The sequence below is a fragment of the Scyliorhinus canicula genome, chromosome 17, assembly GCF_902713615.1.
Source record: "Scyliorhinus canicula chromosome 17, sScyCan1.1, whole genome shotgun sequence".
Taxonomy (NCBI): domain Eukaryota; kingdom Metazoa; phylum Chordata; class Chondrichthyes; order Carcharhiniformes; family Scyliorhinidae; genus Scyliorhinus; species Scyliorhinus canicula.
Genome location: NC_052162.1, coordinates 129,988,502 through 130,014,196, shown reverse-complemented (window position 1 = coordinate 130,014,196; position 25,695 = coordinate 129,988,502). Strand labels below are relative to the sequence as shown.

At 49.1% G+C, this 25,695-nt stretch overlaps 1 protein-coding gene and 1 pseudogene across 5 annotated transcripts in view; one reads left to right on the top strand and one right to left on the bottom strand.

Moving 5' to 3' along the window:
* LOC119951627 overlaps nt 1-5,459 on the bottom strand; it is a 55,582-nt pseudogene extending 50,123 nt beyond the window's left edge.
* LOC119951302 (gastrula zinc finger protein XlCGF8.2DB-like) overlaps nt 5,346-25,695 on the top strand; it is a 62,011-nt gene continuing 41,661 nt past the window's right edge. Inside the window, exons 1-3 of one of the 5 annotated variants that reach the window (XM_038774384.1) lie at nt 5,346-5,499; nt 6,942-8,246; nt 14,639-16,130. In XM_038774384.1, coding sequence (XP_038630312.1) covers nt 14,827-15,807 — 981 coding nt within the window. In that variant the 5' untranslated portion in view covers nt 5,346-5,499; nt 6,942-8,246; nt 14,639-14,826 and the 3' untranslated portion in view covers nt 15,808-16,130. Of the gene's footprint in view, nt 5,500-6,941; nt 8,247-14,638; nt 16,131-24,804; nt 24,854-25,695 lie in introns of those variants that run through there. The other 4 variants (XM_038774383.1, XM_038774381.1, XM_038774385.1 and 1 more) reach the window with 4 other exon arrangements.

Here is a 25,695-nt window from a genome sequence, read left to right as displayed (position 1 = left end):
TAAAGATCCTACCTCTAACATCCCTCCTATATCTTCCACCATGAACCTTATAGTTATTCCCCCTTGTAACAGCTACATCCATCCGAGGAAAAAGTCGCTGAACGTCCACTCTATATATCCCTCTCATCATCTTATACACCTCAATTAAGTCACCCCTCATCCTCCTTCGCTCCAATGAGAAAAGCCCTAGCTTCCTCAACCTTTCCTCATAAAAACTACCCTCCAATCCAGGCAGCATCCTGGTAAATCTCCTTTGCACTCTTTCCAATGCTTCCACATCCTTCCTATAATGAGGTGACCAGAACTGCACACAATACTCAAAATGTGTTCCAACCAAGGTCTTGTACAGTTGCAGCATAACCTCACGGCTCTTAAACTCAATCCCCCTGTTAATAAACGCTAACACACTATAAGCCTTCTTCACTGCTCTATCCACTTGAGTGGAACTTTCAGAGATCTGTGGACATGAACCCCAAGATCTCTCTGTTCCTCCACATTCTTCAGAACCCTGCCTTTAACCCTGTAATCCGCATTCAAATTTGTCCTACCAAAATGAATCACCTCATACATATCAGGGTTAAACTCCATCTGCCACTTTTCAGCCCAGCTCTGCATCCTATCGATGTCTCTTTGCAGCCTACAATAGCCCTCCACATTATCCACTACTCCACCAATCTTGGTGTCATCAGTAAATTTACTAACCCAACCTTCAACTCCATCATCCAAGTAATTGATAAAAATCACAAATAGCAGAGGACCCAGCACTGATCCCTGTGGTACACCGCTGGTGACTGGGCTCCAGGATGAAAATTTGCCATCTACCGCCACCCTCTGTCTTCTATGTGATAGCCAGTTACTGATCCACTCGGCCAAATTTCCCTCTATGCCATGTCTCTTTACTTACTGCATGAGCCGGTTATGGGGCACCTTATCAAACGCCTAACTAAAATCCATGTATACGACATCAACTGCTCTACCTTCATCTATGTACTTAGTTACCTCCTCAAAGAATATAATCAAACTTGTGAGGCAAGACATACCCCTCACAAATCCGTGCTGACTATCCTGGATTAAGCGGTATCTTTCCAAATGATCATAAATCCTATCCCTCAGGACCCTTTCCAATAATTTACCTATGACCGAAGTGAGACTAACCGGCCTATAATTCCCAGGGTTTTACCTATTCCCTTTCTTGAACAAGGGGAAAACATTCGCCTCTCTCCTGTCTTCTGGCACTATTCCTGTAGACAGTGAGGACATAAAGATCAAAGCCAAAGGCTCTGCAATCTCATCCCTCGCCTCCCAAAGAATCCTAGGATATATCCCATCAGGCCCAAGCAACTTATCTATCCTCAGGCTTCTCAAAATTTCTAACACATCTTCCTTCCGAATATCTACCTCCTCCAGCCTACCAGCCTGTATCGCACTATCCTCCTCAACAACATGGCCCCTCTCCTTTGTGAACACTGAAGAAAAGTATTCATTTCGGGCCTCTCCTATATCTTCAGACTCCATGCAAACGTTCCCACTACAGTCCTAGACAGGCCCTAACCTCACCTTGGTCATTCTTTTATTCCGCACATAAGTGCAAAAAGCCTTGAGGTTTTCCTTGATCCTACCCGCCAAGGACTTCTCATGCCCCCTCCTAAGCCCTTTCTTGAGCTCCTTCCTAGCTATCTTGTATCCCTCAAGTGCCCTAACTGAACCTTGTTTTCTCATCCTTACATAACCGCCCTTCTTCCTCTTGACAAGACATTCAACCTCTTTTGTAAACCATGGTTCCCTCATTCGACCATTTCCTCCCTGCCTGACAGGGACATACATATCAAGGACACACAGTATTTGCTCCTTGAACAAGCTCCACATCTCAATTGTGCCTACCCCTGACAGTTCCTGTTTCTATCTTATGCTCCCCAATTCTTACCTAATCGCATCATAATTACCCTTCCCCCAGTTATAAACCATGCCCTGCCATATGTTCCTATCCCTCTCCATTGCTATAGTGAAACTCACCAAATTGTGGTCACTATCTCCAAAGTGCTCTCCCACATCCAAATCTAACACTTGGCCCGGTTCATTACTCAGTACCAAATCCAATGTGGCCCCACCTCTTGTCGGTCTATCCACATGTTGTGTGAGGAAACCCTCCTGCACACACTGGATAAAAACAGCCCCATCCAAACTATTCGAATTATAGTGGTTCCAATCAATATTTGGAAAGTTAAAGTCACCCATGACAACTACCCTGTGACTACTGCACCTATCCAAAATCTGCATTGCAATCTTTTCCTCCACATCGCCACATCCACACCTCTAACCTAAGGGTTTGAGGGAATATCAGGTAAGCCCTTCCTTTCTTTTTCTTGTTTTTTTTAAATCTAGAGGTGATGTCAGGGAAGGCAGTACAATGCTCCTCCTGCAGAATGTTTGAGGTGAGGGACGCCGTCAGTGTCCCTGCTGATTTCATCTGTGGGAAGTGCACCCAACTCCAGCTCCTCAAAAACCGTGTTAGCGACCTGGAGCTGGAGCTGGATGAACGTCAGATCATTCGGGAGGCAGAAGGGGGTCATAGATAGAAGCTTCAGGGAGGTAGTTACGCCAAAGAATAAAGATAGATGGGTGACCGTGAGAGGGGCTGGGGGTAAGCAGTCAGTACAGGGATCCCCTGTGGCCGTTCCCCTTAGTAACAGGTATACCGCTTTGGATACTGTTGGGGGGGGGGGGAGGACTTACCAGGGGTCAGCCATGGGGTAGAGGTCTCTGGCACAGAGAGTCTGTCCCTGTTGCTCAGAAGGGAAGGGTGGAAAGGAGTAGAACATTAGTCATTGGAGACTCCATAGTTAGGGGGATAGATAGGAGATTCTGTGGGAACGAGAGAGACTCGCGGTTGGTGTGTTGCCTCCCAGGTGCCAGGGTCAGCGATGTCTCAGATCGTGTTTTCGGGATCCTTAAGGGGGAGGGGGAGCAGCCCCAAGTCGTGGTCCACATAGGTACCAACAACATAGGTAGGAAAAGGGATAGGGATGTAAGGCAGGAATTCAGGGAGCTAGGATGGAAACTTAGAGCTAGAACAAACAGAGTTATTATCTCTGGGTTGTTACCCGTGCCACGTGCTAGCGAGTCGAGGAATAGGGAGAGAGAGCAGTTGAACATGTGGCTGTAGGGATGGTGCAGGAGGGAGGGTTTCAGATTCCTGGACAATTGGGACTCATTCTGGGGTAGGTGGGACCTCTACAAACGGGATGGTCTACACCTGGGCACTAATATCCTCGGGGGGGGGGGGAGGTTTGCTAATGCTCTTTGGGAGGGTTTAAACTAGTTCAGCAGGGGATTGCGAACCTGAATTGTAGCTCCAGTACACAAGAAGTTGAGAGTAGTGAGGTCATGAGTAAGGTTTCAAAGTTGCAGGAGTGTACCGGCAGGAAGGAAGATGGTCTAAACTGCACTACCCTCACCTTCCTGAACTCCTGCAACACCATCTCCTGGACTGCAAATCAGTTTCCATCCCCCTGCCAAATTAGTTTAAATCCCCCCGAAGAGCTGCAGCAAATTTCCTTCCCGGGATATTGGTGCCCCTCTGGTTCAGGTATAACCCGTCCTGTTTGTACAGGTCCCACCTTCCCCAGAATGTGCTCCAATTATCCAAGTAAATGAAACCCTCCCTCCTACACCATCCCTGTAGCCATGTGTTTAACTGCACTCTCTCCTTGTTCCTCACCTCGCTACCACGTGGCACTGGCAGCAATCCAGAGATGACAGCACGGTCTGTCCTGGCTCTGTGCTTCCGCCCTAGCTCCCTGAATTCCTGTTTTACATTCCCGTCCCTTTTCCTACCTATGTCGTTGGTACTGATGTGCACCACGACTTGTGGCTGCTCCCCCTCCCCCTTAAGGATCCTGAAAATACGATCAGAGACGTCACGGACCTTGGCACCCGGGAGGCAACACAACAACCGTGAGCCTCTATCATTGCCACAGAACCGCCTATCTGTACCTCTAACTATAGAGTCTCCAAAAACTAATGCTCTCCTGCTCTCCCCCTTCCCTTCTGAGCCACAGGGACAGACTCAGTGCCAGAGACCTGGTCACTGTGGCTTACCTCTGGTAGGTCCCCCCCCCCCCCCCCCCAACAGTATCCAAAACGGTATACCTGTTATTGAGGGGAACGACCGCAGGGGATCCCTGCGCTGACTGCTTCTTCCCCCACCTGATAAATGTCACCCAGCTACCTTCACTCTTAGGAGTAACTACATCCCTGCAGCTTCTATCTATACCCGACTGCCTCCCGAATGATCCTCTGCTCATCTAGCTCCAGTTCCCTAACGCAGTCTTTGAGGAGCTGGTGTTGGGTGCACTTCCCACAGGTGAACTAAGCAGGGCCACTGAGTGTCCCTGCCCTCTCTGCCATCCCTTGCATTTATCTACTTGACAACTTCCCCCTCTGCCATCCCTTCCATTTATCCACTTGACAATTACAGAGAGAGAAAAAAAGCTGACCTGATTTTCACACTCCCCCCAGGTTAGAGGTGTCGGAAGGGTGGAGCGAGGAAAAGGAAAGAAAAGCGATCCTCACCAACTCACCACACAGTCTTTTTTGTTTGGTTATAGGAGGAGGATGGGTGGGAGACACTACCTGTGTTAGTGTCTCGGGTTTAGCCACTACCTGAAATATATTAGTTCTGGAAACTCACCTGACAGCAGCTTTCCACAATTCACTCCACGCAACAGCCAATCAGCGTTGCCGCTCTGTCGCCCTCTGCAGGATACTTGCCTCAACTTGTTATTTCTTTATCCACAGAAACCCTAGTGCAGGAGGTGGCCGTTCAGCCCATCGAGTCTGCACTGACCCTCCGGAACAGCACCCTACCTAGGCCCTCACATTGATCATGGTCAATCCTGGCAACCGACTCACCTTTGGACAGTGGGAGGAAATGGAGAAGCCAAAGTAAACCCACGCAGACACGGGGAGAACGTGCAAACTCCGCACAGTCATCCAAGGCTGAAATCGAACCCGGGTCCCCCGTGCAGTGAGGCAGCAGTGCTAACCACTCCCTATTTAATTATTGAATTGTTTGTGCATTGTTCCACCATGTTGCCTCATCTCAGTAACAAATGTTGAAATGTGTGCTCCACACCCACAGGGTTTCATCTGTTTGAAGCCACAGACAGAAAGGTCCAGTTTTCTCCTGGAGTTTGAGACAAAGCAGCTTTCAAAATGATGCAGGGTCTCAGCCAATGAGGAATATCCGGGTTCAGCCCCGCCCCTCATTCACTCCGACTGGTTGGAGGTCCAGCCGCTTCCGCTCGGTCATCCAGCCCCGCCCCCTCTTCCTATTGGGCTAGACCTGTCGTCAATCACTCACCTGGCATTGTGACGTGCGCATACGCAGTGTGGCTCATCTCCAGGGACAGACGCTTGTTTGTCCCATCTTAAGGTGGGAAGACAGCGTTAGGTGCAGTGGGTGGGAGGCTTCACAAGCACCCAGTGGAGGCCTCGAAGGTAAAGCAATTAGTTGCCGTTCACGAGTTGTATCGACGAAAGGATTTTGGTATTCTGCGGCGGCCTTTAGCCTTCCCGTTAACGGCGCAACAGAGTGCATGCGTGGGCGCCATTTTAGTGATGGCTGAGGGCGCGTGCGCGGCCGCCATCTTGGCGCATGCGCGGTGCTCCCTGTCCTGTCTGGAAGAGGTGAATGTTGTGAATTTCTCTCCTGGACTGACAGTGATGGATTCTGCAAACTCCTTTTGCAGGGGGTTAAACGGGGTTGATCTGCCTGCAGCAAATTTAAAGCACGAGAAACGCCTGTCTCTTCTGAATGCACAGCAAATCAAATCAGCAAATCCCTACAGTGCAGAAGGAGGTTATTCAGCCCATCGCGTCTGCACCGACCCTCTGAAAGTGCACCCGAACACGGCCCACTCCCCCGCCATATTCCCATCATCCCACCTAACCCCCACACATCTTTAGCAACTAGGGGGCAAATTTAGCGCGGCCAATCCATCTAACCTGCACATCTGTGGACATTGGGGGGCGGGGGGAGAGAACCAGAGCACCTGGTGGAAACACACGCCGACACGGGGAGAACATGCAAGCACATGCAAGCTCCACACACTCACCCGAGGCAGGAGTTGAACCTGGGTGCCTGGCACTGCGAAGCCGCAATGTTAACAACTGTGTCATTCCTAAAGATCACATTAAGATCTGATCGACTCATTCAATTAGACAAGATCCGGGTGTTTTTGGCCTTTGGGTGTAAGGCTAAATCACTAAATTGCTGGCTTTTAAAGCAGGCCAGCAGCACGGTTCGATTCCCGTACCAGCCTCCCCGAACAGGCGGCGGAATGTGGCGACTAGTGGCTTTTCACAGTAACTTCATTGAAGCCTACTCGTGACAATAAGCGATTTTCATTTCATTATTACTCCCCTTGGGCGTGTAGTGGTTATGTTACTGGACTGGGAGACCAAAGGCCCTCCGGCTAATGCCCTGAGGACAAGAGTTTAAATCCCAACAGGCCAGTTGTTGATAATTCTATGAAATTAATAACCAAATTCAACAACTTGCTTCAGCTGGTGACCGTGAAACCGTTGAGGCGGGGTTTTGGGAAGGGGAACGTGTACGGAACTGGAACTTACAGCTCTGCGGGGGGGGGGGGCAGAAGAAAAGCTCTGCTGGGGAAGCAAATATTAGAGACTAAAATTATCTGAAATAAAATCAAAATGCAGAGGATGTAGGAGTCTGAAACCTGAAACAAAAACAGAATGCTGGAAAAACATCAGGTTTGGCAGCATCTGTGGAGAGGGAAAGTAGAGTTGACGTTTCAAGTTTGCGATACTCGGTGAGTTTTTCCAACGTTTTCTGGGGGAGTTTTTTTTGCTTGTGACTGGAATGAACTATTCTGTATTTCTCTTCCGGACTGACCTGTGTAAACTGGTTTTACAAGGTTACAAGGAGAAGACTGACGGACGGGAAACCCAAGTCAAACATCAAGATCTGCCCGAGGTACTCAGTTCATCAGGACCTTGAATATACTTGGGGTTTCGATGTAGAAGGAGAAACAGATGGAAAAGGCTTCAAACATTGGTGGAAAAGCACAGGAGCGCACACACGCCCCAGAATGAGAGTGTTCCAGTGAACTGACTGTGGAAAAAGCTTTAACCAGGTACACCCTCTGGGGGAAAAAAAAACCATTTGCACTGGGGAGAATCTGTACGCGTGTTCACTGTGTGGACGAACCTCCAAGTGATCGTCCAACCTGGAGATATGCAAGGACACCAACGTTACAGAGAACCTGTGGAAATGTGGGGATTGCGGGAAGGGATTCAGCTACCCCTCTGAGCTGGAAACTCATCAACGCAGTCACAGTGGAGAGAAACCCTTTAAGTGTGGGGACTGTGGGAAGAGATTCAACTACCCATCCCAGCTGGAGATTCATCGACGCAGCCACACTGGGGAGAGGCCGTTCACCTGCACCGGGTGTGGGACCGGATTTTCTCGCTTATCCAACTTGCAGAGACACCAGCGGATTCACTCGGACGTGAGAACCTTTGAATGTTCCGACTGTGAGAAGAGCTTTAAAAACAGCAGCGACCTGCAGAAGCATCAACGCACTCACACCGGAGAGAGGCCATTCACCTGCTCGGTGTGTGGGAAGGGATTCACCTGCTCGTCCAACCTGCTGAAACACCAGCGCTCTCACTCTGGGGAGAGGCCATTCGTCTGCTCTGTGTGTGGGAAAGGATTTACTGGGTCATTCACCCTGCTGCAGCACCAGCAGGTTCACACAGCGGAGAGGCCGTTCACCTGCTCCGAGTGTGGGAAAGGATTCACTCGTTCATTCACCCTCCTGTCACACCAGCGAATTCACACCGGTGAGCGACCATTCACCTGCCCCGTGTGTGGAAAGGGATACACCCGGTCATCTCACCTTCTGAGACACCAGGTAGATCACGAGTGACTGCCAGGATTGGATTCTGCTGTTGTTGCTACTGTTGATCACCTCCAGGACTAAATGTATGGGTTAATCCTGAGGTGTGTAAGAAATGTGTCCTAACCACGCACATCCATGGTTCAGAGCTCCTAGACACGGAACAGAACATTCCTTTACGACTGTGTTTAGTCGGGAAGAACAAGGGTAAATGCTGGAAACGTGCTGTCAAATCCGGGATTGGTATAAAACTTGGATGTTTTCCTGACTGACTGAAACAACAGGTCGACATTTCTAGATGGAGAATGAATAATAACTGCGGTAAGAGGATTTAAAATGTTTGTGTGACATTCCAGATTCTAGCAATGTAAGGAAATAACAACAACTTAAAAAAAAAATTTAGAGTACCCAATTCATTTTTTTCCAATCAAGGGGCAATTTAGCGTGGCCAATCCACCTACTCTGCACATTTTTTGGGTTGTGGGGGCGAAACCCACGCAGACACGGGGAGAATGTGGAAACTCCACACGGACAGTGACCCAGGGCCGGGATCGAACCTGGAACTTTGGCGCCGTGAGACTGCAGTGCTAACCCACTGCGCCACCGTGCTGCCCAATAAAAACAACTTTAATTTGCACTTGAACATAGTAAAACATCCCAAAGTGATTCACAGATAATCAAAGGCTTAGTCAAGGTGGCAGATTCCCAGAAGGAGAGGGCGGCACGGTGGTTAGCCCTGCTGCTTCACGGCACCGAGGTCCCAGGTTCGATCCCGGCTCTGGGTCACTGTCCGTGTGGAGTTTGCACATCCTCCCCGTGTCTGCCTGGGTCTCAACCCCACAACTCACAGATATGCAGGGCAGGTGATTTGACCACGCAAATTACCCCTCAATTGGACAAAAATAATTGGGTACGTACGCTAAATTTATTTTGTAAAAGATTCCCAGAAGTAATTCCCAGATGGACGGCACGGCAGCACAATGGCTAGCACTGTTGCTTCACAGCTCCAGGGTCCCAGGTTTGATTCCAGGCTTGAGTCACTGTCTGTGCGGAGTCTGCATGTTCTCCCCGTGTCTGCATGGGTTTCCTCCGGGTGCTCCGGTTTCCTCCCAAAGTCCAAAGACGTGCAGGTTAGGTGGATTAACCATACTAAATTGTCCTTAGTGTCCAAAAAGGTTAAGTGGGGTTACTGGGATAGGGTGGAGGCATGGGCTCAAGTAGGGTGCTCTTTCCAAGGGCTGGTGCAGATTTGATTGGCCGAATGGCCGCCTCCTACACTGTAAATTCTGAGTAATCTGAATTCACTTAGAGAGGTGAGGCAGGAAATCGTAGAGCTCAGGACATGGACAACTGAAAGAACAGCCCCCCTATGATGGAGTGACGTGGGCAGGGGATGAATTGGAGGAGAGCAGGGAGCTAGGAGGGTCGTTGGGCTGGAGGAGATTCCAGAGGGGATTTAAACAAGAGGGAGGAGGTTCCACAAATATCCCATCCCCACTGTTGGGGGAATGCAATACATCAGTACAAAAGATATGGCAACAATCACAATTCGCAACAATCTTCAGCCAGAAGTGCCATGTGCATGATCCACCTCGGCCTCTTCATTCGATTCTCTCCTCATGATATCAAGAAATGGCTGAAGGCACTGGGTGCTGACAATATTTTGGCAATAATACCGAAGACCTGTGCTCCAGAACTTTCTGCGCCCAAAGCGGAGATCTTCTAGTCGAGCTACAACAGTGGCATTTACCCAGCAATGTGGAAAATTGCCTGGGTATGTCCTGTCCACAAAAAAAAGCAGGACAAATCCAACCCAGCCAGTTACCGTCCCATTAGTCTCCATCATCAGCAAAGTGATGGAAGGGACCATTAACAGTGCAATCACTCAGCAGTAACCAGCACACTGACGCTCAGTTTAAGTTTCGCCGGGCCCCTGACCCCATTACAACCTGGGTCCAAACATGGGCAAAAGTGTCAAACTCCAGTGGTGACATCAAGGCCACACTCGGCCGAGTGGCATCAAGGGACTATAGCAAAACTGAAGCCAATGAAATTCGAGTCGGGGGCGGGAGGTGGGGTTGGGGGGGGGGGGGGGAGCTCTCCACTGCTTGAAGTCATACCTGGCATAAAGGAAGACGTTTGTGGTTGTTGGCGGTCAATCATCTCAGTTCCAGGGCATCACTTCAGGAGTTCCTCCAGGGTAGTGGCCTCAGACCAGGCACCTTCAGCTGCTTCATCAATGATCTGGCTTCCTTCACAAGGTCAAGGGGGGTGGGTGTTTGCTGATGATGGCACAGTGTGTCGCCCCCATTCGCGACTCCCCAGGTTGCACTGAAGCAGCCCATGTCCAAACACAAAAGACCTAATTGACAGTCAAGCTCAGACTGATACGTGGAGGGTGTGTGAGAAGAAGGTAGAGAGAGTGGGAGACCTGAACAAAACGCATGCTCTGTTTGATTGACTGGGGAAGCCCAGAGCCCTTCTGGTACACCAACCATCCCGTTGACCAACAGCTCAGCGCGCCTGGCGGTCAAAGTCTCCAAACTCCCATGTTGGATCGAGTTCTTGTCTGGGGGAGATTGACAAATGGAAAAGCTGGAGGACCGGAAGGACTCTGGTCCTCTAGCCGATCAGTGCGCTGGCTTTCTGCTCGTGAAGGTGGAGCTTCACAGACTAAAACTTTCTCCTGTATCCAACCACTCAGCAAAACACTTCCCCCCCCCCCCCCCCCCCCCCGCAGTTTTCCATTTCTTTTCTGTTCTTTGTCCATTTTAGTTTCATAATGACTGAAAAGGTTAAAGTTCAGTCTCCATGGCGATTGTAACAACACATTACAAGATATGTCTCGTGTTGGTATAGGTACACATTAGATATATTAAGAACGCAAGTAGGCCATTCAGCCCATCAAGCCTGTCCCGCCATTCAATGAGATTGTGACCTAACTCCATATACTGCCTTTGGCCCATACCCTTGATATCTTTGCTTGCGAAATATTTATCTATCTCAAATTTAAAATTACCAACTGATCTGGTATCAATTGCCATTTGTGGGAGAGAGTTCCATCTCTCTGTCACCCTTTCTGTGTACATGTTCTTCCTGACATCTCTCCTGAATGGTCTGGCCCTAATTTTTCGACTATGCCCCTAGTTCTAGAATCTCCAACCAGTGGAAATAGTTTATCTTTATCCACCCTGTCTTTCCCTGTTTATATCTTGAAGGCTTCAATCAGATCACCCTAAATTCTGGTTAGCCCTGCGGCCTCACGGCGCCGAGGTCCCAGGTTCGATCCCGGCTCTGGGTCACTGTCCGTGTGGAGTTTGCACATTCTCCCCGTGTCTGTGTGGGTTTCACCCCCACAACCTAAAGATGTGCAGGGTAGGTGGATTGGCCACGCTAAATTGCCCCTTAATTGAAAAAAAATAATTGGGTACTCTAAATTTATTTTTATTTTTTAAAAATTATTTTTATTGGAATTTTTTGAAAAATATATATCATCAGAACAATAATAATAATAACAATAATAAACACCCCCCCGGCACCCGTAACAATGAATGTAACAACCCCCCCCCCCCAAACCCAATAAACAACAAAATAAATTAACAATAAGCAAATTAACTTAAACAATACCCCCCTGAGACCGCGCCCCCCCCCCCCCCCCCCCCCCCCCCCCCAGCCTCCCCCCAGCCTCCCCCCGGGGTTGCTGCTGCTGCTGACCTAGTTCCTTATCGTTGAGCCAGAAAGTTGAGGAAAGGCTGCCACCTCCTAAAGAACCCTTGTACCGACCCCCTCAGGGCGAATTTGACCCTCTCCAGCTTAATGAATCCCACCATGTCATTGATCCAGGTCTCCACGCTCGGAGGTCTCGCATCTTTCCACTGCAGCAAGATCCTCCGCCGGGCTACTAGGGACGCAAAGGCCAAAACATCGGCTTCTTTCGCCTCCTGCACTCCCGGCTCCACCCCACCCCCAAATATCGCGAGTCCCCAGCCTGGCTTGACCCTGGACCCTACCACCCTCAACACCGTCCTCGCCACCCCCTGCCAGAATTCCCCCAGTGCCGGACATGCCCAAAACATATGGGCATGGTTCGCTGGGCTCCCCGAACACCTAATGTCCTCACCCCCCAAAAAACTTGCTCGGTACTCTAAATTTATAACAGAATTTTTTTTTTTTTAGAGAAAACAGGCCTACTTTGTGCAGTCTCAATTGAGCCCCCAAAATCCAGGTATAATTCTTGTAAACGTAACGTTGCACTCCCTCCGAGGCCAGTATTTCCTTCCAACGGTGTGGTGACCAGATCTGCTCACGGTGCTTCAAGTCTAACCAGGGTTTTGGAAAGCTGAGGCATAACCTCTGTGTCCTTGTACCCCAGTCCTCTACAAAATGGCCAACATTCTATTAGCCTTCTTCATTACTTTCTGCACTTGTTCGAGGCATTTTAAAGATCTATGCACCTCAAACCCCAGGTCATTTGAAACGTCCACGAAATTCCGCTTCATAGCATCCAGAAAGACCTCACGCTTGATTGCATTGAAATCCTTCTGCCACAGTTATGCTCATACGGCAAGTCTTATCAGAAATTCCAAACCCTTGGGGTTGTGGCGCAGTGGTTAACACTGCTGCCTCACAGCACTGAGGACCCGGGATCGATCCCAGCTTCGGGTCACTGTCCGTGTGGAGTTTGCACATTCTCCTATAGAAGCAAATTACTGTGGGTGCTGGAATCTGAAACGAATGGGAAAATGCTGGAAAATCTCAGCAAGCCTGGCAGCATCTGTAGGGAGAGAGAAAAAAAGCTAACGTTTAGAGTCCGATGACTCTTTGTCAAAGCTCATCGGACAAAGAATAATCGGACTCGAAACGTTAGCTTTTTTCTCTCCCTACAGATGCTGCCAGACTTGCTGAGATTTTCCCTTTCGTTGCACATTCTCCTCGTGTCTGCGTGGGTCTCACCCCCACAACCCAAAGATGTGTGGATTGGACGCGCTAAATTGCCCCTTACTTAGAAATTTAAAAAAAAAGAAACTCCAGACCCTGGCGACTATCTTGGAACAAGCCATCCGTTCCGTTTACCCTCTGTACACCTCCCACACTTCGCCCGCATGTTTAGTTTCCTTCGCCTGCCCGTCCAAGTTCCTTTTGCAAATATTGAGCGTCTCTGCCTCCACCACCTTCGTCCCCGGCAAGTTCCAGACCACTCGCTGCCTAAATAAAGTAGTTCCTCACGTTCCCCATTGCATTTCTAATCAAGTATACGTCGCACGCATTTTTCTACCCAGTAATCGCTCCATAAGATATGGGAGCAGAATTATCCCCTTTCACAGAATACTACAGTGCAGAAGAGGCCCTTCGGCCCATTGAGTCTGCACCGACGCATGAAAACCATCTGACCGGCCTACCTAATCCCATTTGCCAGCGCTTGGCCCATAGCCTGGAATGTTATGATGCACCAAATGCTCATCCAGGTACTTTTAAAGGATGTGTGCAATCCACCTCCCTCCCAGGCAGTGCAGTCCAGACCGTCACCACCCTCTGGGTAAAAAGGTTTCTCCTCAATTCCCCCTACACGACAGATAGGTGAATTGGACATTCTGAATTCTCCCTCTGTGACCCGGACAGGCTCCGGAATGTGGCGACTGGGGGATTCTCACAGTAACTTCATTGCAGTGTTAATGTCAGCCTACTTGTGACAGTAACGAATATATATAAAACACCTCTTGCCCCTCACCTTGGACTTGTGTCCCCTTGTAACTGACCCTTAAACTAAGGGGAACAGCGGCTCCCTATCCACCCTGTCCATGCCCCTCATGATCTTGTCCACCTCGATCAGGTCCTCCCTTCAAACCTACTGATCCTCCCCCACCATATCATCATCTATGTCCTTTATATAAATGACAAACAATAGGTGACCCAGCACAGGGCTGTGGTACACCAGCGAATCTGGCACATTGAGTCTGCGCTGCCATTCGATCATGGCTGCTATGTTTCATGGCTGATATGGGTAGCACAAGTGATTAGCACTGTGGCTTCGCAGTGCCAGGGTCCCAGTTTCGATTCCCCGCTGGGTCACTGTCTGTGTGGAGTCTGCACATTCTCCCCGTGTCTGTGTGGGTTTCCTCTGGGTGCTCCGGTTTCCTCCCACAATCCAAAGACGTGCAGGTTAGGTGGACTGGCCATGATAAATTGCCCGTGGTGACCAAAAAGGTTAGGATGGGCTATTGGGTTATGGGGATAGGGTGGAAGTGAGGGCTTAAAGTGGGTCGGTGCAGACTCGATGGGCCGAATGGCCTCCTTCTGCACTGTATGTTCTGTGTTTCTCATCCCCATTCGCCTGCCTTTTCCCCGTAACCCCTGATCCCCTTTTTAATCAAGATCACCAGATTTGTGGTTGAGGTGCTGTTACCTATAGAGCTTCGCAGACCAAGAGCTGGGAAGGTGCAAGTAGACAGGGTAAGTCTTTCTTCGAACATAAGAACTAGGAGCAGGAGTAGGAAATTTAGCCTCTCCAGCAGCCTGCCTACCTCTGTGTACCCAGAACCGAAAGCGATGAATTGGGAGGGTGTGTATTCCATCCAGCAGAGTGAGAATGGAAGCATGGGATGCTGGGTGGGATGGAGATTTCCAGCTTTTGAAAGACGCAGGAGGAAAGAAAGTCCCTGTGAAACTCTAAATTTGCCTGTCCAGTGATGAGTTCTTTTCAACTCCTTTTGCAGGGCATCGGAAGGGGCACACACACACAGAGCGAGCGTGTTCCAGTGCACTCGCTGTGTAAAGAACTTTAAACACCCTAGCAAAACAAACAGCGCACCGGTCACAGCAGGGAGAGGCTAAACAAGTGTTCCGTGTGCGGGTAAAAGATTCCACTGATCGTTCCAAGCTGGAGAGATAGGACACTCGCACCATGGAGAAACGGTGGGAATGCGGGGACTGTAGGAAGGGATTCCGTTCACCGTCTGCACTGGAAACCCATCGACGCACCCACACTGGAGACCGGCCTTTCACCTGCTCTGCGTGCGGGAAGGGATTCACTCAGTCGCCCCACCTGCTGCTGCACCAGCGAGTTCACACCGGGGAGAGGCCGTTCACCTGCTCCGTGTGCGGGAAGGGATTCAGTGATTCGTCCACCCTGCTGACACACCAGCGGGTTCACACCGGGGAGAGGCCGTTCATCTGCGATCTGTGTGGGAAGCGATTCACTCAGTTAACTGGCCTGTTGCGGCATCAGCGAGTTCACACGGGAGAATGTCCGTTCACCTGCTCCGACTGTGGCAGAGGCTTCACCCAGTTGTCCAGCCTGCAGACCCACGGCCGCATTCACACCGGGGAGAAGCCGTTCACCTGCTCCGACTGTGGGAAGGGATTCCGAGATTCATCCAGCCTGCGGAAGCACCGACGATTTCACACCGGGGAGAAGCCATTCACCTGCTCTGTGTGTGGCAAGGGATTCAGTCAGTCATCCAGCCTGCTGAGACACCAGAGCAGTCATACAGATGAGCGGCCTTTCAAATGCTCCGAGTGTGGGAGCGGCTTTAAGAACTCTGAGGAACTCATGGTGCACCAGCGCATTCACACTGAGGAGAGACCGTTCAGCTGCTATCACTGCGCAAAGAGGTTCAGAACGTCATCCAGTCTGAGCAGACACCAGCGAGTTCACACCGGGGAGAAGCCGTTCATCTGCTCAGTGTGTGGGAAGGGATTCACCCAGTCATCCACCCTGTTGACACACAAGCGAGTCCACACTGGGGAGAGGCCATTCACCTGCACCGTGTGTGGGAAAGGATTCACTCAGTCATCGAACCTGCTGACACACCAGCGAGCTCACAAGCCATTACAAGGGTTAGATTCTGCTGTTCTTGCTGCTGTTAATCACATCCAGGACTGAACCATGTTCATTCTGACACTTGGTGAAGTGGGAGGGTCGGAGGGTTTCTTCCTGCTGGACTGGCCGGCCTCACCACTCTGCTTCCAGTGGGTTGATGCTCTTTGAGCCTGGGAGAGCACATTTCCACTGAAATGATCCACAAAAACTGGTGAAGGGCATTTATTTTATCCGGAATAGTAGTTCTTTTCCTACCACTGCAGGTAGAACATAAATAAATACATTTGTCTCTGTTGCATTGAGTCTACAGCACAGGGCCTGGCCAGTCGGATCAATTGGTCTGTGTCAGTATTTATGCTCCATGTGAGCCTTCACCCACCCCTCTTCATCTTCCCCATCAGCATCTCCTTTTATTCCTTTCTCCCTCATGATTCACCTGAGGAAGGAGCAGAGCTCCGAAAATTAGTGATTTGAAACAAACCTGTTGGACTTTAAACTGGTGTTGTAAGACTTCTTACTGTGCTTTCTCCCTCATGTACGTATCTAGCTTCCCCTTCAATGTATTCATGCTGTTCACCTCAGCCACTCGCTGTGGGAGCGAGTTCCACATTCTCACCACTCGCTGTGGGAGCAAGTTCCTCTAGTCTTTTTCTTCTCGAGAAAAGGGCCCCAGCCTTTCCTGAGGGTGAAATGCTCTCAGTTCTGGTATTATTCTTGTGAATCTTTATTGCACCTACTCCAGTGCCTCTATTTCCTTTTTCTAAATGGAGATCACCAATGTTGACAGTGCTCCCAGTGTAGTCTAACCCTGGTCCTAAACAAGTTGAACATAACCTCCCTGCTTTTCAATTCTATTCCTCTGGAATGGAACCCTATATATGGGCCCTGCACTTTTACGGTGCAAAGTTCTCCGAGGGGGTGCAGAGGAGATGTACGAGAATGGCACCAGGGATGAGGGACCCCAGTTGGCTGGAGAGTCTGGACCAGCTGGAATTGTTCCCGTTTTAGATCGCAGATTACTTGGGGTTGTGAAGCTGGCCATTTGGCCCATCGGGCCCAGGTTGACTCTCTGTAAAGCCGAACAGTTCATCCTATTGCTGCCCCCCTCCCAGTCCCATAGGCCAGCAAATTTCCCTCAAGTGCCCATTCAGTCATCCCTTTGAAACCGTTCATCGTCTCCCATTCGTCCACCCTCGTAGGCTGCAGATTCCAGGTCATTACCACTCGCTGGGTTAGAAACCTTCTTCCGCATGGGAACAAACTACCGAGGAGCCAGTGAAACCATTTGGGCCCAGAACTTTGTGCGCATCTTTCTAACTCCGGAGCCCTAAATAAGAGCCATACGGACTCGAAATTTTCCCTCTGCTCTCTCTCCTCTCCCGCGTCCACTCGCCTCTCTCCAAGTTCCAACCGCACTTGCTCCTGGCCCTGACCGCTCCTCTCCTGGACCGGGGCCCACCTGCTCCTCTCCAGGCCCGACCGCTCTTTCCTGCCTCCAGATAGCCCCAGGCCGGCTGGGATTTTCCAGGATTTTCTGTTTTTATTTCGGATTTCCAGCACCGGCAGTAATTTGCTTTTGTCTCTTTTTTTTTTACTCTGGTTGTCATTGATTCCGAAATCATTTTTTGTTTCACCATGTTCTGGTTTACAAATAAACTTTTTTACCGGTAATAATATTTGATTTTGCTGGACTTATTTACGCGCTTCAGAGCAAGTAGGTGAGGGGACTTGGCAGTCTCTTTGATGGAAACGAGTTCATCGAAGGCATAGAACATTACAGCGCAATACAGGCCCTTCGGCCCACGATGTTGCACCGTCAGATTTTAAACACTCCAATTATAAGGGGCTGGTTTAGCACACTGGGCTAAATCACTGGCTTTTAAAGCAGACCAAGGCAGGTCAGCAGCACGGTTCAATTCCCGTACCAGCCTCCCCGAACAGGTGCCGGAATGTGGCGACTAGGGGCTTTTCACAGTAACTTCATTGAAGCCTACTTGTGACAATAAGTGATTTTCGTGGGCAGCACGGTAGCATAGTGGTTAGCACAATTGCTTCACAGCTCCAGGGTCTCAGGTTCAATTCCCGGCTTGGGTCACTCTGTGTGAAGTCTGCACGTTCTCCCCATGTGCGCGTGGGTTTCCTCCGGGTGCTCCGGTTTCCTCCCATACTCCAAAGATGTGCAGGTTAGGTGGATTGGCTGTGCTAAATTGCCCTTCGTGTCCAAAATTGCCCTTAAACACTAAGGGTGGGGTTACTGGGTTATGGGGATAGGGTGGGGGTATGGGCTTGGGTAGGGTGCTCTTTCCAAGAGCCGATGCAGACTTGATGGGCCAAATGGCCTCCTTTCTGCAATGTAAACTCTATAATCAATAGACACAATAAAAGATTTAATTTCGCATCCAAGACGTGTAGCTTAAATTTCTACTGAGTTTTTAAAAATAAATTCAGAGTACCCAATTCATTTTTCTAATTAAGGGGCAATTTAGCGTGGCCAATCCACCTAACCTGCACATCTTTGGGTTGTGGGGGCGAAACCCATGCAAACACGGGGAGAATGTGCAAACTCCACACGGACAGTGACCCAGAGCCGGGATTGAACCTGGGACCTCAGCGCCGTGAGGCTGCAGGGCTAACCACTGCGCCACCATGCTGCCCAAATTTCTACTGAGTTAAAAGTGTATATGAGACTACACTTAAACCGCATGGTAGATTTCAACACAGGGGTTCCCAAGCTGGGCTCCCCGCTGCGAGAGCCTCCCCAGGGTCCCGCGGGAGCCCAGGCTGATGGATCCAATTTGAGTTTTGTGCTGTTTGCAGCTCATTTGCAATCATAGGCTGGATTCTGGAGCGTCCAGCCTCTGACTGGACGAGTTGTGAGCACAGAGGATGTAACAGGTTAGAATGGTCGGACCTGCAGGGGAGGGATACTGGGATGGGGGGAATGCAGTCAGGCCTACGCAGGTGGGGAAAAGTGGTTGGGTCTGTGAGGGGAGGGGGCAGGAAAGAGCAGGCCAGCCTGGAGTGGAGCGAGTGGGCCCCTGTCCAGGAGAGGAGCGGTCAGGGCCAGGAGCAGTGGGGTTGGAACTTGGAAAAAGAGGTGAGTGTGCGTGGGAGAGGAGAGTGAAATGAGAATATGTGAATTATGAGTGTGTTAAATAAGTGTGAAATAATAATATAAGGGAGATGAGCGGGTGGTACAGTGGATAGCACAGGTTCGATCCCGGCTCTGGGTCACTGTCTGTGTGGAGTTTGCACGTTTTACCCGTGTTTGCATGGGTTTCACCCCCACAACCCAAAAGATGTGAGGGTTAGGTGGATTGGCCACGCTAATTTTTTAAAAATATTTTTAAAAATATTTTTGAAAGTTTGGAGAACCCAATTAATTTTTCCAATCAAGGGGCAATTTAGCGTGGCCAATCCACCTAACCTGCACATCTTTGGGTTGTGGGGTGAAACCCACACAAACATGAGGAGAATGTGCAAACTCCTCACAGACAGTAACCCAGAGCCGGGATCGAACCTGGGACCTTGGCGCCGTGAGGCAGCAGGGCGAACCCACTGCGCCACCGTGCTGCCCTGTTGGCCATGCTAAATTGCCCTTTAATTGGAAAAATAAATAATTGGGTACTCTATAAAAAATAATTTTTTAAAGTGTGTGTGAGTATGTGTGGGTTGAGTGTTTGAAATGAGTGTGATAAATAAGTGAAATGTGAGTGTGTGTGAAATGAGTATATGTGTGCATTGGGGGTGTGGGATTCACCCCCACAACCGTGTGAGAAACATAAGTGGTGTGGGATGAGTCTGAGATGGGTATTAAATGAGTGGGTGTATGAAATAAGTGAAATGAAAGTGGGTGTGACATAAGTATGTGTGGGATGAATGAAATGAGAAATAGGAGTGAATGAAATGTGTTGACTGCGTGTGAAATGAGAGTAGGTGTGTGTCAATTGATTGTGTCAGATGAGTGAGATAAGTCAGTGTGAGATGAGAATAAAATGTGCATGTAGGATGAGAGTGAGGTGAGCGTGAGAGTTGAGACTGATGAGGGTGTAAGATGAGATGTGAGAAAGTAGTCTGAAATTAGCGTATGTGAAATTAGAATGTGTGAATAAAGTGCATGAGAGTGAGATGAGTAAATGAAATTAGTGAGGGTGAGATGAGTGTCGGCAATGGGTATGAAACAAGTGAGAGTGTGGAATGTCAATTAAGTGTGAGAAATGAAAGTGAATATGCATGTTTGTGAGAAATGAGTCCGAATGTATTTGTAGAATGAGTATGAAATGAATGTGAAGAGTGAGATGAGTATGCAATGATTTTGTGCACGTGCTAAATGTGTGAAATGAATGTGTATCTGTGCAACGATTGTGTGTGTGAAACAAGTGTGCGTGTGTCTTGGATCTGCCGAGAAAGAGCAGTTTAACACAAATTTAACAAGACGTAATGGGATGCGATCCTGCCCAGCAACAGGTAGAGATCTGCTCAGCGACAGCAGTAGCCAGCATTCAAAAGGCAGGACGAGATGCATCTTTCCCAGCAGCGGGATTAGCAAGCATCTCGATAGTCATGTGAGCCCTATTAGTAGAAACAGCTTACCTAGATGACTGGGAGATAAATACACATGGTAATATCGAGAGTGAAGGATTTTGAGAAGGGACATGTAATGATATTAAGTAACAGTGTACATAACAAGTAGATATGGACTCCGACCACTAGGTGTCAGGCAAGAGGAATAGGACACTGGAACTGGACAAAAAACAGTCTTGATCAGAGTTACAGGAACTGCTAGTAGCATGGTTAGAAACTCTTAACAGTTTATTCAACATTAGATAACTAGCCTTGAATAGATGTTCTGTCGTACACTGATTCATTTATTATTATAGTACACAAACATAACATGGTACCAGGAGTATTTTAATGGTACAGTCTTCAAACAAAGAAGAATCGTTGCTGCAAGAAAAACGTGGTTCTTCAAATAGAAAATCTGAAAGCTCCAGAACAGCTTCAACTTACTGGTAATGTGGATGGAGATTGACACGCGTTTAAGCAGCACTTCATGCTGTATGTCTCAGCTATTCGGTTGCAGGCACAGTCGGATGAGAGAAAAATTGTGTTATTGCTCGTGGCGGCAGACCGCAGGCGATTGAAATTATATAATACATTTGCGTATGAGGAAGACAGTAAGAAATTTGATGCTGTGATCAAAAAATGTTTGACCAGCATTCTACACCTAAGAAAAAAATGAAACGTGAAAGGTTAATTTTTTGAATGCACATGCAGAAGACTGGTGAATCATTCAACAGTTTTCTCTTACTGACCTTAAGCTGAAACCACCAACGTGTAACTTCACAATCCTGAAATCCTCCATGATTAGAGATCAAATTATTTTTGGACTGCATGATACTGAGGTGCATGAGCGTCTTTTTCGAGAAAATGAGCTCCAATTAGAAGATGGCACACACATTTGCCATGCTGGCGGACTAGCTGCGCAACATGTTAATACGTTTAATACAAGACGTTTTGGCACAAACATTGCAAGTGATGCAGCTGCCATTGGTGTTATGATGCGCTTAGAAATGAAACATGAGGGGCGGCACGGTGGCCCAGTGGTTAGCATTGCTGCCTACGGCGCTGAGGACCCGGGATCGAATCCCGGCTCTGGGTCACTGTCCTTGTGGAGTTTGCACATTCTCCCCGTGTCTGTGTGGGTTTCACCCCCACAACCCAAAGATGTGCAGGGTAGGTGGATTGGCCACGCTAAATTGCCCCTTAATTGGAAAAAAATAATTGGGTACTCTAAATTTTTTTTAAAAAGAGAAAAGAAACATGGTCACAGCAGCCATTCTAAATGGTCTGAACATACAACTATTGCATGTAAACGATGTGGTTATAAGCTCTTACCAAGGCAATGTCCAACTTTTGCAAAATATGTGCAAAGGGAAGAATCACTTTGTGAAACACTTTCTCAAATAAGAAAATTAATGTAGGGCAGTAGATTAACATGAATGATTACACTAATTTAAGTTTTCGTTACCCTGGTGTGGGATGAAAACACAGCAAATTAAGCCATACCGAATAAAATGCCGCCCACATGTATAAAGAATGCTGAAAGTGATATTGCAGCAGTAACAAGGGACAATGGTCTGTACCTTTGACTATCAATTGATCGCTAATTACTGTTAAATTAGATACTGGTGCAAAGGCAGACCTAATAAGTATAATTGATTTTTTCTTAAATTTGTTTTTTTATAAATTTAGAATACCCAATTCATTTTTTCCAATTAAGGGGCAATTTAGCGTGTTCAATCCACCTACGTTGCACATCTTTGGGCTGTGGGGGCGAAACCCACGCAAACACGACGAACCCCACGCAAACACAATCCCACATGCCTTCTTATCTACCTGATATGCTGTCTTCAGGGATCCATGGACATGCACAACAATATCCCTCTGATCCTCTGTACTTCTTAGAGTTCTACCATTGACTGTACATTCCCTTGCCTAGTGAGTCCAAAATGCCTCACACTTTTCAGGGTTAAATTATATTTGCCACTATTCTACCCACCTAACTAACCCATCTATATAGTCCTGTGATCTAAGGTTTTCCTCCTCATTATTTACCACACCACAAATGTGTCATCTGTAAACTTACTGATCATACCTCCTACACTCACATTAAGATAATTAATGTACACTACCAACAGCAAAGGACCCAGCACCCATCCCTGCAGAACACCACTGGACACAGGCTTCTAGTCACAAAAACAACCTTCAGCCATCACCCTCTGCCTCCTGCCTCAAAGCCACTCTTGGATCCAATTTCCCCTGCCTCCCATAGGCTCTTACCACCTTGATCAGTCTCCCATGCGAGATCTTGTCGAAATCCTGACTGAAGTCCATGTAGACTACATCAACCGCACTACCCTCATCTACACACCGAGACACCTCCTCGAAAAATTCAATCAAATTTGTAAGACATGATCTTCCTTTGACATAGCCATGCTGATTATCCTTGATTAATCCTTGCCTCCCCAAGTGGAGATTAATTCTGTCTCTCAAATATTTCTCCAATAGTTTTCCTACCTCTGACGATAGACTCACTGTCCTGTAATTTCCTGGTTTGTCCCAACTTCCCTTCTTGAACAAAGGCATCACATTAGCTATCCTCCAGTCCTCTGGTACCTCTTCTGTGGTCAGAGAAGATTTTAAAATGATTGCCAGAGCCTCTGCGATCTCCTCCCTTGACTCCCATAGCAGCCTGGGACACATCTCATCTGGGCCTGGGGATTTGTCCATTTTTAAGCCTGCTAAAACCGTCAGTACTGCCTCCCTCTCAATGTTCATTTGTTCAAGTCCCCTTCCATGCTTTCTATACCTCCATCATCATGCTCCATGGTGAACACAGATGCAAAGTACTCATTTAGAACCTCACCTATGTCTTCCAGCTTCACATACAGATTGGCATGTTGGTCCCTAACTTGTTCCCTGGTCACCACTTGCGCTTAACATACTTATAAAACCCATTTGTTTTTTCATTTATTTTAACTGCCAATGTTTTTTCATGCCCCTTCTTTGCTCTCCTAATTTATTTTTGAAGTAACCCCCTACATCTCTAAATTCCTCTTGCGCTTCCGTTGTTCGGAGCTCTCCGAATCTGCCATAGGCCTCCCTTTTTTACCATACCCAATCCTGGGTATCCCTCGACGTCCAGGGTCCTCTGGACCTGTTGCTCCCGCCCTTCACCTTTACAGGAACATGTCCCTGTATTTTCTGCATTTACTTTTTGTATGACTCCCACTGCTCTAATCCCTACAATAAAGAAACAGGCCTTTCAGCCCATCGAGTCTGCACCAGCCCTTTGAAAGACCATTCTACCTCGGCCCAATCCCATGCCCTGTAACCTCACCCTCGGGGGCAATTTAACATGTCCAACCCAGCTGACTTGCACATCTTTGGACTGTGGGAGGAAACCAGAGCACCCGGAAACCTATGCAGACACGGGAAGGACGTGCAAACTCCACACAGTCACCCAAGGTGGGTTTCGAACTCAGGTCCTTGGCGCCGTGAGGCAGCAGTGCTCACCACTGTGCCACCGTGCCGTGAAGACGACACTTCGTCTCCACAAGGACTGGACGGTGGCCACACCTAGTCCTACTGCCTTGGGCAGATCCCTCAGTCTGGAGGTGACGAAGGTGTGGTGAGGGACGAGGGGATTCGGCAGCAGGTGAGCTGAGGGCTGGCAGAATTGGGTGTTGTTTTACGGAGTGAGGTTAAATGGGGGGGGGGGGGGGGGGGGTTCGCTTGACAGGAGTTAAGATGGGGAAAAGCAGGAGAAGACTCATGTGGAGAGTGGAAAGGTCACATTTCCAAAACATTAATCCATCCCCTACCCCCAATGAATGCTGCTGGTCATTTTCGTGCCTTTATAGTTTTCATTGTATGCTGCCAACAATTACCCCCCCCCCCCCCCCCCCCCCCCCCCCCCACACACACACACACACATATCTGTGTTGGAGCCTCTGAACCAGGTCGTGTTACTTGGAATGGAAAGGCACTGGGTAAATGAAAGTTGTTGTTGCAGGAGTTGAGGGGGAAGGGCGCAATGTCACAATGGGGGAGGGGCGGGGCCCCAGCAGAGCAGGACAGAGGGAAATGTCCCGCCTTCTGGCTGCGACGGGATTGGCTGGAGGACCGTTCGCCGGCCAGGTCCTCCCAGCACCGATCTCCGTCTCCCATTGGCTGGCGGCTCCTGTCAGTCAATATCGAGCCTGGTGAACACGTGCTCCGACCCGCCCACACCGCTCAACGTAATTGCACGTTCCTGCAATTGGCACGGGCCTGACGGACAGCACGGAGGGGGGGGGAGGGTCACATCTCCTGAATTTTCTCTCCCTATTTTCGGCGGCCGCCGTCGTCGATCCGGATGATTGACGTACGCTGGGACCAATCGGAGGGTTGCGTTCCGCCGGAGGACCAAGTGGTCCTCCAGCCAATAAGCCGAAGCGGTCGGAGGACTCGGCGGTCCTCCAACCAATCACAGTGGGGGGCGGGTTCAGAGGCTGGTGACGTTGCTGGCTTGCAGCCTGGTCCAGGGGAGGAGAGGCTTTTGAAGGTCGTGTTGCTGGGCAGATTGCTCTGATAGCTTTTTTTTTTAAATTCTGAACCGCACACTGTGCAATATTCTGATCTGACACCAAATAAGAGGGTTGGGGGTGGGGTAAATTATTCACTTAAAGGGACAGAGACCTCTCCCTGCATAAAATTTGAGTTGCTTTGCAATTTAAAGGGGCACTCGCCTCAGGTCTCTGCATCGTGATAATTCAAGGGACAGGGGACCGTGAGAATGCCATCCCCCTCTTTGCTCATCTCCTCTGTCCCCACTCACCGACACTGGCCTCCTGGGTCCACCCTTGATTTTTAACACCGTCCCGGCCCCCTTTATAAGTCCCTCTTTGCGTTGTCCACCTCGCCTCTCTCCCTCCCTCCATAACCTCCTTCCGAAGTCCGTAAAACCCTTCTTGCCCATTCGCTTAACCAGAATGGAGTAAAAGCCTCAATCTCGAGGATAGCAGGGTGGTTAGCGCTGCTGCCTCACAGCGGCAAGAACCCGGGTTCAATTCCAGCCTTGGGTGACTGTGTGGTGTTTGCACGTTCTCCCCGTATCTGCGTGGGATTCCTCCCTTGCTCCGCTTTCCTCCAAAGAAGTGCCGGTTCGGTGGATTGGCCATGCTAAGTTGCCCCTGAAGTGTCCAAAGATGTACAGGTTAGGTGGGGTTACGGGGATGGGGTAGCGAGTGGGCCTAGGTGGGGTGCCCTTTCAGAGGGTTGGTGCAGACATGATGGGCCGAATGACCTCCTGCACTGTAGGAATTCTATAATTCAGATCAGCTGTGATCTTACCAAATGGGGCAACGGGCTCAGTGGGCCATGTGACCTAATGCTTCATACTTCACG